The 16,469-nt window shown below is 46.1% G+C and overlaps 3 protein-coding genes across 4 annotated transcripts; all 3 read right to left on the minus strand.

Annotated features, from left to right (window-relative positions):
- Positions 1–234: 234 nt before the first annotated feature.
- Positions 235–9,890, minus strand: LOC123077581 (UDP-glycosyltransferase 1). 2 transcript variants are annotated; one of them, XM_044499875.1, is made up of 2 exons: positions 9,298–9,890; positions 235–1,479 (listed from the first exon to the last, which is right to left on the minus strand). In XM_044499875.1, exons 1-2 carry the CDS (start codon positions 9,789–9,791, stop codon positions 441–443), a joined length of 1,533 nt encoding a protein of 510 aa, XP_044355810.1. In that variant the 5' UTR covers positions 9,792–9,890; the 3' UTR covers positions 235–440. The 2 variants fall into 2 exon arrangements, with proteins under 2 accessions (XP_044355810.1, XP_044355809.1); XM_044499874.1 differs by lacking the exon at positions 9,298–9,890 and adding an exon at positions 1,823–2,316.
- Positions 3,339–5,361, minus strand: LOC123077582 (UDP-glycosyltransferase 73C1). The gene is made up of 2 exons (XM_044499876.1): positions 4,807–5,361; positions 3,339–4,489 (listed from the first exon to the last, which is right to left on the minus strand). Exons 1-2 carry the CDS (start codon positions 5,298–5,300, stop codon positions 3,493–3,495), a joined length of 1,491 nt encoding a protein of 496 aa, XP_044355811.1. The 5' UTR covers positions 5,301–5,361; the 3' UTR covers positions 3,339–3,492.
- A 433-nt stretch (positions 9,891–10,323) lies between the features above and the next one.
- LOC123077579 (chloride channel protein CLC-c-like) lies at positions 10,324–16,162 on the minus strand. Its single transcript, XM_044499871.1, has 9 exons — positions 16,130–16,162; positions 15,718–15,785; positions 15,047–15,337; positions 14,357–14,557; positions 13,922–14,099; positions 12,618–12,880; positions 11,990–12,259; positions 11,656–11,884; positions 10,324–10,665 (listed from the first exon to the last, which is right to left on the minus strand). The coding sequence occupies exons 1-9, from the start codon at positions 16,160–16,162 to the stop codon at positions 10,324–10,326; spliced, it is 1,875 nt and encodes a 624-aa protein (XP_044355806.1).
- Positions 16,163–16,469: the final 307 nt, after the last annotated feature.

Consider the following 16,469-nt stretch of genomic DNA (forward strand, 5'->3'; position numbering starts at 1 on the left):
TGCTAAGTCAAACATAAGTTTCTAAATTCATATGTGCTTTATGTGGGTTTCACTTCCTTATCTTCCTTTGGATTATTCACCTTGAATCATCGCTTGCTTTTAGTCCCAGTTTGATAATGTGCATACATTTTATTTCATTTTTTCTCCTTTCTGAACTCTTATCAACTCTGATGAGTAAGTGGTAGCAAAATGAAAAGGAGAGCATGCCATTCGGAGAAGCAGACCGTGTAATCATTATGAAACTACTGAACTTCTGAATTGTTTTTAATAAATATGGCTGTGTGGATCAGTATGATGCAGAGGCCGGGGATATCCCCTTTCCCAAAAAAATATGAAACCTGCGCAACAGAATAGACAGTGATCCTGATACAGGCTACCGGTTATTTGTAAAAGAAATCCTTTATAACGATAAATATGCTATAGGCTCTTTTACTTTATGTTTACACCAAAAAAGAGAGCTTATTACCATCTGTATCAACCACTGAACCACATGCATTCGTCTTGATTTCCATTTCTTGAATTAATAGCCTTATGTTGTCATTCGAAGAACCTCCCTCATCGAAAGCCCTCCTTGCCTTAATGGCGCAGTCTTTTGCTCTCACCCTCATCTCTTCTGCAGCCGCCCCCTCATCCATCAGGGTGTTCACAGCTTTCTGCACCTCATCTCTTGTAACCATAACCTCCTGGTTTTCACTTCCCCACTGTGTAACTCCTTTCACTCCAACCTCCATCCCGATTTTCAGCACATCCACCAGCAGCTTCTCATTCAAAAACTGCTCCCCAAAGTGTGGCCATGTGATCATGGGCACACCTGCACAGATGCCCTCTATTGTTGAGTTCCACCCGCAGTGCGTCATGAATCCTCCAACGGCTTGGTGCTGCAGGATCATGAGCTGTGGTGCCCAACCCCTTATGACCATGCCTCTATTTTTGACACGCTCCTCGAACTCGTCTGCCAGCCATTCCTCAACTTCTGGAAGCTTAGCTCCTGCTTTGATCACCCAAATAAACGGTTTCCTGGAGGTTTCAAGTCCCAGTCCCAACTCAACAAGCTGTTGAGGTGTAGTGCAAGCGAGGCTGCCAAAGCTGACAAAGACCACTGAGCCTGGCTTCATTGAATCAAGCCATTGCAAGCACTGTGCTTCATCCATTGACGCCTTGTTTCCTCTTGCGGCCATAGTGTTGTTGTCTCGGTGGCAGAGGCACATTGGTCCGACCGCCCAGATCTTCTTCTTTGTCGTCTGCTCAAAGGATTCAATGTACAATGTCTCCAGCTCCTGGAAGCTGTTAATTACCTCACCATCACTTTTCAGCTCCTCTTCAAGGAACTTCTTACGGATTTGCTCCATACCAGGAATACAAAAATTTCCAGGGCATTTAGCCTTTGTCAGCTCTAGTGGCGTAGGGAACCCTGTGATTGTGATGAGCTCATTTTCGTCTTTGACATTTTGAAATACATTGTTGTGATAAGTGATGTACCTGCAAGATGGTTGTAATTGTTTCAAATACGTATAAGAGCAGACTTCTTCGACAAACGTCAACCAGATATAGCTGGCCTAAAAACTTGCTCATGAAAACCTTTGCTGTCTGTGATTCCTTATGCAGTGTAAATTACATATTTCATCACACAAACTAGTACCCAGACCATTCTTTTTCCTTTCAGGTGTAGCCTTTTATATGTTCAATGCTTTCTTCTCTCTGGAGGCAATTTACACTAGTTTTCCGTCCACTGATGAAGTAAAGCACTTAATTGTAGCAGCAATAATATGCATAGTATACAAAATTAGTTACTCACAAGATTTGCCTCTTATTATGATTGTACCTGATGAGGGACGAGAAGCCACAAAAGCCACTAAAGGTCAGCCTTGGGATACCAAGCTCCCTTGCGATGTCACCAGTCCACCAGTGAATCAGGTCAGATATGATGCAGCTCGGAGGCGAGCGCTGCTGCTCATGGAGGTATGCCTTGAGCGGCTCCTGAAGCGCAGCGATGGCATCCATGAAGTTGGAGAGCAGATCCGTGGATTGGATCATGTCCAGGTTCTCGCACCCGTCCGGTAGGCCAAACTTGGCGCTCGGGAAATGGAGCTCCACGAGCCGTACTGCCAGGCCCGCCGCCTCCACATCGGCTGCAAAGCCTGCCAACCTGGAGGCATTCACTGGTGTGGTGATGAAGCTAACCTGTGCGCCGTGCTCTGCCAGCAGGCGTGCCATGTCGGTCATGGGGATTGTGTGCCCCTGCGCCAACATCGGTACCAACACAAAGTGCGCCCTCGCGGAGCCGCTCTGGCCATCGCCGCTGCCGGTGAAGGTCATGGCTGATCGGCTATTGTAGCAGAAGCACTGGTGGTGGAGTCAGTCAAACTGGGAAGACAGTGACACCGGCAAGATAGCACGATGTGTGGGCACAATCTGATGATGGTCGCAATGGCAACTGTAGTGTATACATATAGCACCTAGTGCTATGTCTTCCTAAGGAAAGATGATGAGCTGACGATGCAACAGCGTATCAAATTGGTCACCTCTTGCCAGTGACGCATGCTCTCACGTCAGTCATGGACTCGTGGAGTCAGCCATGTGGATGAATCTTCTTAAGTTCTGAATCATCAGAATCCAGGCCGTCCGATCAAACATCGAGGGCTCAGATTAACCACCGCTACCGTCTGTCATGCTCAAAGAGGAGTCATTTTTACAGGATTTGGATGATCCTCATGTCTGATACTGACTTGTCGTATATGCACACTTACTTAACTCTCAAGGCTGTGGAAGGCCGAGCCAGCCGATATAATATGATAGTGCATTATTTTCCGTGTGGAGATTCGGTCATTCAGTGTACTGTGACAGTGGGTGGAATTTTATTGTCTGTATCCTTTCAGAGTTTTGTTAGTGAGAAGCTAAAAGGATCTCCCAGTGATATGAAAAATATGAGTCCATTTCTGGAGCGACGCAATGCATCCTAATCAACACAGTGGCTTCCTGACGCAAAGAGGTACGACCGAGGCTCCTTGTTTTCATTTTGCTTCATGCACACAGACCTAATAAACTCCATATCTAGAAAGAATTTAATACCCCCTAAAAAAAGGATTTAATACAAGACCGCAGCGATTAGCAATGAAACAAGGTCTGTTATTAGGCCATGTACAGTGCCTGGTGCAATGCAAAAGCGCAGTGTCCGGTGCACGGCGGCGCCCCTCCCTAGTTGCTCGGAGTCATTGTCCTACGTCTCCACGAACCGTGGCTAGTCGTGCAGCGGTAGCAAAATGCAAGGGAGAGCGTAACCATCTAGAATAGCAGACTGTGTAGTTGTTATGTGGACTGCCATGAAAGAGCGTACATAATAGAGAGGATAATTGATATTCCCTTCATTTGGATCATCTATAATCTCTAAATAATCACCTGTGAGCCTGGTACAAAATTCTATATGATGATATATGTACTCTAGGATGTTTCACTTCATGTTTACACCGAAAAAGCGAGCTTAGGTAATCTCTATCAACCACATGCATTCGTCTTGTTTTCCATTTCTTGAATTAACAGCCTTACGTTGTTGTAAGAAGAACCTTCCTCGTCGAAAGCCCTCCTTGCCTTAATGGCGCAGTCTTCTGCTCTCATTCTCAACTCCTCTGTAGCCTCCCCTTCACCCATCAGGGTGTTCACTGCTGTCTCCACAGCATCTCTGGTAACCATAACCTCTTGTTGTTCACTTCCCCACTGTGTAACTCCTTGCACTCCAACCTCTACCCCAAGTTTCAGCACATCCACCACCAGCTTCTCATTCAGAAACTGCTCTGCAAAGTGTGGCCATGTGATCATGGGCACACCTGCACAGATGCCCTCTATTGTTGAGTTCCACCCACAGTGTGTCACAAATCCTCCAATGGCTTGGTGCCACAGGATCATCACCTGTGGCGCCCAGCCCCTTATGATCATGCCTCTGTCTTTGACACGCTCCTCGAACCCATCTGCGAGCCATTCCTCGACTTCTGGAAACTTAGGTCCTGCTTTGATCACCCAAATAAACGGTTTCTTGGAGGCTTCGAGTCCCAGTCCCAGCTCAACAATTTGTTGTGGTGTAGTGCAAGCAAGGCTTCCAAAACTCACAAAGATCACTGAGCCTGGCTTCCTTGAATCAAGCCATTGCAAGCACTGTGCCTCATCCATTGGCGCCTTGTTTCCTCTTGCGGCCGTTGTGTTGCTGTTTCGGTGGCAGAGGCACATTGGCCCGATCGTCCAGACCTTCTTCCTTGCTATCTGCTCATAAGATTCAATGTACAATGTCTCGAGCTCTTTGAAGCTATTAGTGATCTCACCATCACATCTCAGCTCCTCCTCATACATCTTCTCACGGATTTGCTCCATACCCGGAACACAAAGGGTTCCAGGCAACTTAGCCTTCGTCAACTCTAGCAGTGTAGGGAACCCCGGGATCGTGATGAGCTCATTGTCATCTGTGACATGCTCCAATAAATTATTGTGAAAAATGATGTACCTGCAATATGATATTAGTTGTTTAGAATACGTTGAAGTGCAGACATTGTCGACACATCAACCAGCTGCAACTGGCGTAACAATATCTGATGAAAATGCTTATTTTCTATACTTATGCAGTTTGAATTACATGTTTCATTACGTAAGGTAGTACACACGTTGATTTTATTATCTTGTGTACTCTATTATATATGTATGCTTTCTTCTTTTCTGGAAGGAATTTACTGTAATCTGTCCTCTACTACTGAAGTAAAATACTTAATCATAGCAGCAAAAATATGTCCAGTACTCACAAGGTTTGCCTTTTTATGTTTGTACCTGACAAGGGACGAGAAGCCACAAAAGCCACTGAAGGTGAGCCTCGGGATGCCGAGCTCCCTTGCGATGTCGCCGGTCCACCAGTGCATCATGTCAGATATGATGCAGCTAGGAGGCGAGCGCTGCTGCTCACGGAGGTATGCCATGAGCGGCTCCTGAAGCGCGGCACAGGTCTCCATGAAGTTCAGGAACAAATTCTTTGATTGGATCATGTCGAGGTTCTCACACCCGTCCGGTAGGCCAAACTCCGCTGCCGGGAAGTGGAGCTCCACAAGCTGAACCGCCAGGCCCGCCGCCTTCACGTCAGCGGCGAAGCCCTCCAACCTAGCAGCGTTTACCGGCGTGGTGATGAAGCTGACCTGCGCACCATGCTCTGCCAGCAGGCGTGCCATGTCGGTCATGGGGATGGTATGGCCCTGAGCCATCATCGGTACCAGCACGAAGTGCGCCCTCTCGGAGCCGCTCTCCCCATCGCCGCTTCCTGCAAAGGTCATGGCTGATCGGCTGTGGCAGCAAAAGTGCTAGTGGAGTTTGTCAAGCTGGGAGGGCTTGGAGGCGGTGCAATGGCAACCGTTGTGTGTATATAGCACCTGGTGCTATATCTTCCTAAGTCGAGTTGACGAGCTGACGTTGGAACGGGTGCAGCGTATCAACTTGGTCACCTCTTGCCAGTGACGCATGCTCTAACGTCAGCCATGGACTCATGGAGTCGGCCATGTGGATGAATGAATCTTCTCAAGTTCTGAACCTCCAGGAAGGCGGCGTCCAGGGCTCCAGGCGGTCCGATGGGACATCCGATGGCGCAGATTAATCCCTGGCACCGCTCATGGTCAAAGAAGAGGACGCCATTCGATGCACTGAATTTGGCTGCCCGGATGATGTTCAACTCTGATGCTGACTTGCCGTATATGCATGGTGCTACTCAACTCTCAAGCCTGTGGCCTGTGGAAGGCAGAGTCAGCTGGTTCTGCCAATAATATGACAGGAGTGCATTATTTTCCATGTGGAGATTCAGTGTACTGCGACAGCGGGTGGAATTTTCTTGTCTGTTTTTCGACCATATTAGTCTAGTCAAAGATTACTCGGTATGGTTAGTATCCCCTCAGGCCTTTGGAAGTGAGAAGCTTCTGAAGAGAAAAGCATTCCATCGATTTGGAAAACGCGAGTCCATTTTTGGAGCGACGCGGTGGGGGCAGTGCATCCTATTCAACACTGATATAAACTTTTCTGTCGCAAAGAGGTACGACGGCAACGCCTCCTCCTCCGTTTTGTTTCACTGTCTGTCCTCGCTACTCAGCGCATCATCATGCACACAAAACCAAAGAAACACTATCTGAAAGAGACTCCTAGTTTTAGCACTCCCTCCGTAAAGAAATACTCCCTCCGTCCCAAAATTCTTATCTTAAATTTATCTAGATACGGGTGTATCTAATACTAAAATGTGACTTGATACATCCGTATTTAGATAAATCTAAGACAAGAATTTTGAGACGGAGGTAGTATAAGAGGGAGTAACAAATACCCTGCGGCAATTAGCAATGCAACAAGGTCTGTTATTGTCTGATTTTATTGGATAGCATAGAGTGCAGGTCCACTCAATGACTCAAACTCTCTGTTCTGGTGGAGCACGGCACTGCCGCACCGGTGACTGAAGTGAAGCGTGGCACATCCATATTGCCAGGTTTTGTTTTGATTGTAGAACTCCTGTAGTTTGGTTGATTACCTCACTGGATTTTTTTACACCACACTAGGAAAAACGCGAAACTGTGGACAAGGATTTTTTTACACCACACTGGATTTTTTTACCTCACTGGATTTTTTTAAACCACACTTAATTAACTCTCAAGGCTGTGGAAGGCCGAGCCAGCCGATATAATATGATAGTGCATTATTTTCTGTGTGGAGATTCGGTCATTCATAGCCTGTTTGGCAAACTAACGGAAGGGGAATGGGAGTTTAACTCTAATTCCCTTTCCCCATCTCAATTACCAGCCCTCCCTAGGTAATAGATATGTGGCACTTCTACACGTGAATTCCCCTTTCACTTCCTTGTTGAATTCCCATTCCACCTAAACAAACAAAGGAATAAAACTCTATGCCTCAAACTCCCATTCCCTCTCTCCAATTCCACCGAACCAAACAGGCTGTCAGTGTACTGTGACAGTGGGTGGAATCTTCTTGTCTGTATCCTTTCAAAGTTTTGTTAGTGAGAAGCTAAAGGAAAATATGAGTCCATTTCTGGAGCGACCCAATGCATCCTAATCAACACAGTGGCTTCCTGACGCAAAGAGGTATGACCGAGGCTCCTTATTTTCATTTTGCTTCATGCACACAGACCGAATAAACTGTATATGTAGAAAGAATTTAATACCCCCTAAAAAAAAGAATTCAATACAAGACCGCAGCTATTAGGTCTGTTATTAGGCCATGTACAGTGCCTGGTGCAATCCAACAGCGCAGTGTCCGGTGCACGGCGGCGTCCCTCCCAAGTTGCTCCCATGGGACGGTGCTTGGCGCCGGTGGCACCGTCGTGGGAGTCATTGTCCTACGCCTCCACGAGCCGTGGCTAGTCGTGCAGCGGTCACAAAATGCAAGGGAAAAGTAACCATCTAGAAGAGCAGACTGTGTAGTTGTTATGTGGACTGCCATGAAAGAGCGTACATAATACAGATGATAATTGATATTCCCTTCATTTGGATCATCTATAATCTCTAAATAATCACCTGTGAGCCTGGTACAAAATTCTATATGATGATATATGTATTCTAGGATCTTTCACTTCATGTTTACACCGAAAAAGCGAGCTTAGGTAATCTCTATCAACCACATGCATTCGTCTTGTTACTCATTTCTTGAATTAACAGCCTTACGTTGTTGTAAGAAGAACCTTCCTCGTCGAAAGCCCTCCTTGCCTTAATGGCGCAGTCTTTTGCTCTCATTCTCAACTCCTCTGTAGCCTCCCCTTCACCCATCAGGGTGTTCACTGCTGTCTCCACAGCATCTCTGGTAACCATAACCTCTTGTTGTTCAGTTACCCAGTGTGTAACTCCTTGCACTCCAACCTCTACCCCAAGTTTCAGCACATCCACCACCAGCTTCTCATTCAAAAACTGCTCTGCAAAGTGTGGCCATGTGATCATGGGCACACCTGCACAGATGCCCTCTATTGTTGAGTTCCACCTGTTACATTATATGTGGACTGCACTAGCCCTTTCCATCAGTTCGGACTTTTGGTTGCGTTGGCTAGTGCATGAAGCTTAACATGGTATCAGAGCTAAGGTCTTGAGTTCAAGTCCTGGTTCACGCAATTTATCTAAAAATTGCTGTTGCCCCCCTTTGTGTCCACGTATAGGCCTCTTGAGTCATACGTGAGTTTCGCGCTCCGTCGCTCTCTTCCGGTTGCACGTGTTGACTTGTCTTCCCCGTCACACGTGAGAGGGGGTGTTACATTATATGTGGACTGCACTAGCCCTTTCCATCAGTTCGGACTTTTGGTTGCGTTGGCTAGTGCATGAAGCTTAACACCACCCACAGTGCGTCACAAATCCTCCAACGGCTTGGTGCCACAGGATCATCACTTGTGGCGCCCAGCCCCTTATGATCAGACCTCTGTCTCTGACACGCTCCTCGAACCCATCTGCGAGCCATTCCTCGACTTCTGGAAGCTTAGCTCCTGCTTTAATCACCCAAACAAACGGTTTCTTGGAGGCTTCAAGTCCCAGTCCCAGTTCAACAAGTTGTTGAGGTGTAGTGCAAGCGAGGCTTCCAAAACTCACAAAGATCACTGAGCCTGGCTTCCTTGAATCAAGCCATTGCAAGCACTGTGCCTCATCCATTGACGCCTTGTTTCCTCTTGCGGCCGTTCTGTTGCTGTTTCGGTGGCAGAGGCACATTGGCCCGATCGTCCAGACCTTCTTCCTTGTTATCTGCTCATAGGATTCAATGTACAATGTCTCGAGCTCTTTGAAGCTATTAGTGATCTCACCATCGCATCTCAGCTCCTCCTCAAACATCTTCTCACGGATTTGCTCCATACCCGGAACACAAAGGGTTCCACCAGGCAACTTAGCCTTCGTCAACTCTAGCGGTGTAGGGAACCCCGGGATCGTGATGAGCTCATTGTCATCTGTGACATGCTCCAATACATTGTTGTGAAAAATGATGTACCTGCAAGATGATACTAGTTGTTTAAAATACGTTGAAGTGCAGACATCGTTGACACATCAACCAGCTGTAACTGGCGTAACAAATATCTGATGAAAATTCTTATTTTCTATACTTCCTTATGTAGTTTGAATTACATGTTTCATTACGTAAGGTAGCACACACGTCGATTTTATTATCTTGTGTACTCTATTATCTATGTATGCTTTCTTCTTTTCTGGAAGGAATTTATACTCGTAAGCTGTCCTGTACTATTGAAGTAAAATACTTAATCATAGCAGCAAAAATATGTCCAGTACTCACAAGGTTTGCCTCTTTATGTTGTACCTGACAAGGGACGAGAAGCCACAAAAGCCACTAAAGGTGAGCCTCGGGATGCCGAGCTCCCTTGCGATGTCACCGGTCCACCAGTGCGCCATGTCAGATATGATGCAGCTAGGAGGCGAGTGCTGCTGCTCACGGAGGTACGCCATGAGCGGCTCATGCAGCGCGGCACAGGCCTTCATGAAGTTCAAGAACAAATTCTTTGATTGGATCATGTCGAGGTTCTCGCACCCATCTGGTAGGCCGAACTCTACACTCGGGAAGTGGAGCTCCACGAGCTGAACCGCCAGGCCTGCCGCCTTCACGTCAGCGGCGAAGCCCTCCAACCTAGCGGCGTTGACCGGCGTGGTGATGAAGCTGACCTGCGCGCCATGCTCTGCCAGCAGGCGTGCCATGTCGGTCATGGGGATGGTATGGCCCTGAGCCATCATCGGTACCAGCACGAAGTGCGCCCTCGCGGAGCCACTCTGGCCATCGCCGCTGCGGGAGAGGGTCATGGCTGGTCGGCTGTGGCAGCAAAAGTGCTAGTGGAGTTGGTCAAGCTGGGAGGACTTGGAAGCGGTGCAATGGCAACCGAAGTGTATATACAACAACCTAAGTTGAGCTGACGAGCTGACGAGCGAATGGGCGCAGCGCAGCAGCAGCGTTTCAACTTGGTCACCTCTTACTAGTGACGCATGCTCTCACGTCAGTCATGGACTCCTAGTCAGCCATGTGGATGAGAATCTTCTTCACTGTTACTGACATATTTCATATGTTGAATGCAGAGGCCTCCCATTATTCGACCGTATGTGGCTCCAGCAAGGATAAGGCCAACTCCACCGCGCGACCCTAAACGGACGTCCGTTTTGTTCGGATTCTGTCCGTTTGGGTAGAGATTTGGGGTCGTGTCCGGACGTGTCCTGGGATGCGGTGGCCGTACGCCCAGCGCGCGGACGCATCCCGGCCGCATCCTGTCCGCGTGCATTTTTCTTTGCAAGTCCTTAACTTTTTTTTTATCATTCATTTTTGGTACATGACAATACATCATCACATTTTGACTAGTAAAGCAAGGCCAAAGAAAATAACAACCACAAGAATACATTTTAGAAGATACCCAACTTCCATAATTGCTCCCTTGAGTTGGGTTAGGGCCTTCTCGATGCACTCATTGTTGATCTGTGGAGGAGGCTCGATGTTGCACCCTCCTTTCTTCTTTAACCCAGAAGTCGATGTTGCTTCCTCATACCTAGTCTCGTGTCTAGCCTTAGCAACAAGTGCACTTGTCTCATCTACAGCCTCTATGCTAGCTAAAAGTGCACGAACATGTACTAAATTTCGCTCTATCAATATATCGATGTACTCTTCCCAATACCAAAACTTGCATCCATTCTACACAATAAAATTTGAAGTTAGCACAACTAGTCTACTCCGAGAGCACAAACCGAAGCTAAAACGAGCACATACCCCATCGTTTAAGCACTTGATGAACACCCATCCGGGATGTTCCGGCGTTGTAGACACGCGGCGCACGACCATCCTTGAGCAGTGGTCGCACTTAATGAGTGGCAACGGTGCGCCGACGAGCTTTTGGGCAAGCACCGAGCCCGGCCGGCCGCCATTCGTGTATCTGCCGGTGGACAGATCCGAGCGGCTAGAGGAGGAGCCACTGCCTGCATGTGGCCTTGCGGCCCTGCCAGGGCCTTCTGGCGAGGTGCCCGGCCAGTCCATGGCGCGGCCCAGCCTCCCACAGCCGGGCGAGCTCAAGACCGACCGGATCCGCCCCAAATCCGGCCGGCGGGTGCGCAAACCAGGTGGCCGTGGTTGGGTAGCTCGGCGGCGCCGAGGGGAAGGGGCTGGGCGAGCGCGCGTCCGAGCTGCACGGCTGCAATGGCAGCGGCAGCGGCGAGGGAAAGAGTGGGGAAGAGTGGAGAAGAGTGGAGTGGGGTGCGGCCGGAGGGAGGGAGGGGGCGGATAGAAAAAGGACCGCCCTGTGCCACCAACGGGCGGGCCAGGGGAGGACACGCGCAGACGGCCGGCGCGTCCACATGGTGTCCGTTTCACCCCAAAAGCGGCGCAAACTTGGGCCGGGGATGGGTCGAAAGCGGACACAAAACGGACAAAAGTCCGTTTGCTCCCGCGCGCTGGGCCGCCCGGTTTGTCCCTTTTACCCCAAACGGACGGGGACGGACATGATAGGGTCGCGCGTGGAGTTGGCCTAACAGGGATGAAGAGACCAGATGGGACCGAAGGCAATAGATTGCGACGAAGAAGATGAAAAGACTAGACATGTGGTACTCAGTCGTTGTTTCAGTGCTGAAAAGATTGCGTATGGCATCATCGTTTGTATTGAAGAAAAGTGATGCCATACCATTGTAATACCCTGGTGGCATCATCGTTTGTATTGAAGAAAAGTGATGCCATACCATTGTAATACCCTGGTGGGCACTGGAAGTTCTTATAATTGCCAGAGCGGCCAACGGTAGGACATTGCTCCACGGCATCTTTAGGGCATTGAGTGCACGAAGCAAGCCAAGGGAGGCCATAGGAGCACATTGATGTGACAACTGATACTATTATAGCGAGGAGGATCTTGGATGGAGCACCTCTCCTGCGGGCAGATGAAGAACGTCAGATAATATCACATCATAAACTAGGTATCGAAAATAGAAAATTTATGCAATCACATTTATTACAATTCATCCTTGGTACTTACTCATTGATAATACTATAAATACGAAGAATTTTATCCAAGAGAAAGTTGAAGAGGCCTCCGAATATACCACCAATTATTCCAAGGAGAATTATTGCAAGTAGATCCGGACTACTATAGATTGCAACAGTTGAACTTAGATCAAACATAATTAATCCACCTTGCCCAAAGAGACCACACTTTCCACTGCGACAGAACTCAATCAGAGTCCTCAACACGACAGCAACAACAGCAGTTGTAAAGAATGCTCTCCATAAAAGAGCACTTCGCCACCTGTAAAATGAAGTTGAAAAAATAAAACACATTAACATGTATTCTCGTGGCTAGCAGTTTAAGTTTTTCAAAAATAAACTAACATTTTGAAGATAAACATGTAGGTTAACAGTACATAACTATGGTGGTACTAGTTTGGCTCTGCATATTTATCGGTTGGCCCGATCACTGTAACTACATATCCAACTAATGATTCTTGGCAAACACTATATATGAAATACACTTCATGTCCATATTAGACAAGGAAATATGAATCCTAGAACCTCATGGCTAACTTAGTTGTGATTTGCAGAAACCTACAAAAGACAATGAACGCCCCAAAGTAACAGGTGATAATTTGCCAGGAAAAAGTTATTACCATGATGCAGCTTCTTCAAGAGCAAACAGGACGCCACCAACAGGTGCGCGGAAGGCAGCGGCCACTCCAGCTGCGCACCCACACGTAATCAAATCCCGCCTATCCCTGTCGTTCTTGAAATATCTCAGCCAATTGCACGTAAGATGGTACTTGCATGACCCTCCCTGACCAAGTAAGTTTGCAATGCACGCCCCCGTATGTACCATTGGACCTTCCTTTCCAAGTACAAACCCAGCTGAAACTCCAAGTATTGAACCAAATATCTACACATCAGTAGAAGATTTCATGAGAAAAAAGGGTTATGCGATAACATAGAAGAATATAATGCACAACGTGGCACTGGTAGAAATGTTTTCAACTGTCAGTGCAGAATGATATGCCAAAGGAAGACAACTTATCAAAAAAATTAAATTAAAAATCTTTTGCAGTTTTTTACAAAAGGTGTCGAGGTAATATGTTGCTATTTACTAGCATAAGAAATCTTAGGTACAGTCAAGTGTAGGCATTAATAGTAGTAGTTAGTACTACCACCAGTGTAAAAGTTTGCACACTTACAAAATGTCAAATGATGTCTCACTTGTTTGTGTTAAGGTCATCACACCTCATGGATTTGTTAAGTCACGAACTTTGCAGAGTATTTTATTATTTTCAATGCAAATAAATTAATAAGATTGCCCTGTTGTAGATGAAGCTTTAAATTTGTTCATAATTACTACTCCCTCCATTCCAAAATACAGGGTGTATTAGTTTTTTTTAAAAGTCAAACGTGTGCATGTTTGACCAAGTTTTTAGAAAAAAAATGTAGATATCTACAATACCAATTTTGTATCATTAGATCCATTATGAAAAATAGTTTCATAATTTATCTATTTTGTATTCACATGTTCATTTTATTCTATAATATTGGTTAAACATACATATGTTTGGCTTTCACGAAATTTGATGCACTTTATATTGTGGAACGGAGGGAGTATTTTTTTTTCAAAAGAAGCCCAAACTATTACTGGAAGATTCTTTAGCTTGTACTCCCTCCGTTCCCAAATATTTGTCTTTCTAGGCATTTCAAATGGACTACAACATACAGATGTATGTAGACATATTTTAGAGTGTAGATTCACTCATTTTGCTCCGTATGTAGTCACTTGTTGAAATCTTTAGAAAGACAAATATTTAGGAACGAAGGGAGTAGTTCACGAGTCATGATGATGGAGAAGATAGCGCACAGTTGAGCTTAGCGATACTATATGAAGAATGCACAAAAAGTAAGAGAGAACATACGAATGCTTTTGTAAGTTAGGACTCACCTTCACAAAGAGTGTACTAGGAGCCAGTATAGAATAAGCATCAACTCCATTAAGATATGCTTTAACTTCAGGAATACCAGATCCAGCAGTTGCAGGTGCAATGTAAGCACATATTGCTGCATCAGCTGCTGCCAAGACTAGATTGGAATCTCCATACACCAAAAATGCAGTGAAATACCTGCACTGAGCACAACACTATTGGTCATTTCAAATAATCCAGCAAGTGTAAGCCGATACTGAATCAACTCTCTTGTTAAACCTTGTAAAAATAGAAACCTAACTATCGATCGCTTTCATGAACTTAGCACCATTCCAGGAATTATGACATGAAAATGTGTAGAGATCTAATCATTAACATAATCTCACTCCATGGTATCATGGCCATTAACAGGCAAAGGATGGAAAATTAACAAATTGCACAAAGTAAAACTTCACCTTTGGTTGAGCATAAGATCACTTGTGATTAGCAATTTTAATCCAGCAATGTTTTCGACTGCAAGGTTATTGAAGAAGCCAACAAGTCCAGTCAACAGGCCGATTAGGAGCACCAAAGTCCACTTTATAACAATGTACTGAAATATCTGCTTCTTCTTTCTTGACCGCCAATCTTGCTTGAAAAGGTTGTTCTCCACAACTCTGGAACAAGCAAATGTTTGCATTGTAATAAAAGTAAAACTGACTGTAATGTCCAGTGTGGATGTATGAAAGTCACAAAATCTTTATATGTACAAATTCAATCTCTCTAGAACTCGGAAATAGACCAGGCAGACTGCTTTCTGCGCGAAACTAGCCATACTCAAAATTAACACTTCACTTCGAATTCTAATCTTAGTGGTAGCAGGTTTTCGCCCTGCAGTGAGATTTTTGATAGCAAGCTCTGACAGCAGGTATGCATTCGCTCTTTCCCATCCCCTCTGATTTTGCTTTCTGAACTGAACTGATTATTCCTGTGGAGCAATTAATGGAAAGGGGTCTGCTAGATTGAAAGAAAAAGAACACTTCACTTAAAATTCCAAGATATGAAGATGTGTACATCTAAGAACCAAAGTCTGGTTGACTCTGGTTGACATGCCAACAACACCAAAAAAAGAAAACAGAAGGATTGCAGGGCACGGGAATGCATACTCATAGTCGAGGCTCTCGATGGGGCAAATGTTGGCACCAACAATGGCGATCTGGGAGGTGGTGTTGATGGTGCGCTTCCGCATGAGCGGCTCGCATGCACTCCCGCGGTCGTCGTACCGAAGCAGCGCGTTAGAAGAACTGTTCTGCCACCAATCCCCTTCTGCTGCACCGTCCATGCCCTCAACGTCGTAGTTGTTGTTCCCCTCCCGCTCCGGCATGCGGTGGTGCTGCTGAGGCCGCGGCGACTGGCCTCCGTCCATTTGTCCCCACCTCTTGCCGTCCTCTTGGCAACTGCAACATACAAATATCAATAGATTATGGTTTCATTTTGCAAAAAAAAGGTTATGGTTGCAACAATCGCTCATTAGAATTTTTCCACTAAATTTTCAGAAGGTCAAGGGTTTTACCAACAAAAGAAAATTTGAATAGTTTAACAATAATGCTTTGGTTCATTTTTGCGAAAGAGAATAATTTGGTTCTAAGTCTATGATTTTGTTGAAAAATGCTCGGATGAAGTCTTATTAGATATCCAGAAACACCGTTCGGTATGAGCGGTTAGATATCTTAAACCAATAATAATAATAAAAGATATCCGAAGACCGGTGAAAAAAGAAAGAAAGATGCGGCTTAGGAGTTAGGAGGAAGGGTTCATGAATGGGAGATAGGCATACATAGAGAGTATCAGGTGATATGGGAGCTTTGGTGCTCCCGTGATATGAACTCCCATGAGCCGTTCGACCTAAGATCCAATGGCCGCGGACAGAGATCATGCAAGTTTGCAAAAAAAAACTCCACAAATCCCCTATTTACGCACAAGTCCAGGAGCTAGGCTGGCTTGCGAGGGCCCGTATCACGGAAGCACCGTATCACCTCAGGGGCGGATCTGGGCCCCCAGGGCCCAGGCCTGGGGCGTGGCGTTATTTTTTAGTTGTAACCTAGGTATAATTTTGAATGGGCCCGGGGCTTAGCCCAACACACAGCCAGGGCCCAAGGCAGCCTCCACCTTCGCATTCACACAGACCTACGAGCCAGCGGAGGACGGAGTACGGTGATTAAAAACAGCGGGCCCATTCAAAATTATACCTCCACTGGCTCCGCTGGCTCGTCCGCGGCCATTAACCCGGTTTGCTGTTGTTAATCACCGTCCTATATGCAATTGTATTTGTATTGCTGTTGTAATATTATTTGTTTCACTTGATATTTACTTGTTTCAACTTTGTACAATGTTAATTGTTTCACTTGATGTTTCTGTCTTTACAAGTTTTAGAGTGGTTGGGCTTTTTTAGAACCGTTCGTTGATGTCAATCTCACGGCAGACAAATACGAAGTACTGGGTAGTACTCCGATGAAAGTACGCGAAAATACTAAAACGAGTGGGGCCGGTACTCGTGACAAGGTGGGGACGCGTTTTAATATAGGGGTA

Source organism: Triticum aestivum, chromosome 3D, assembly GCF_018294505.1.
Source record: "Triticum aestivum cultivar Chinese Spring chromosome 3D, IWGSC CS RefSeq v2.1, whole genome shotgun sequence".
In the NCBI taxonomy this organism is placed as follows: Eukaryota; Viridiplantae; Streptophyta; class Magnoliopsida; order Poales; family Poaceae; genus Triticum; species Triticum aestivum.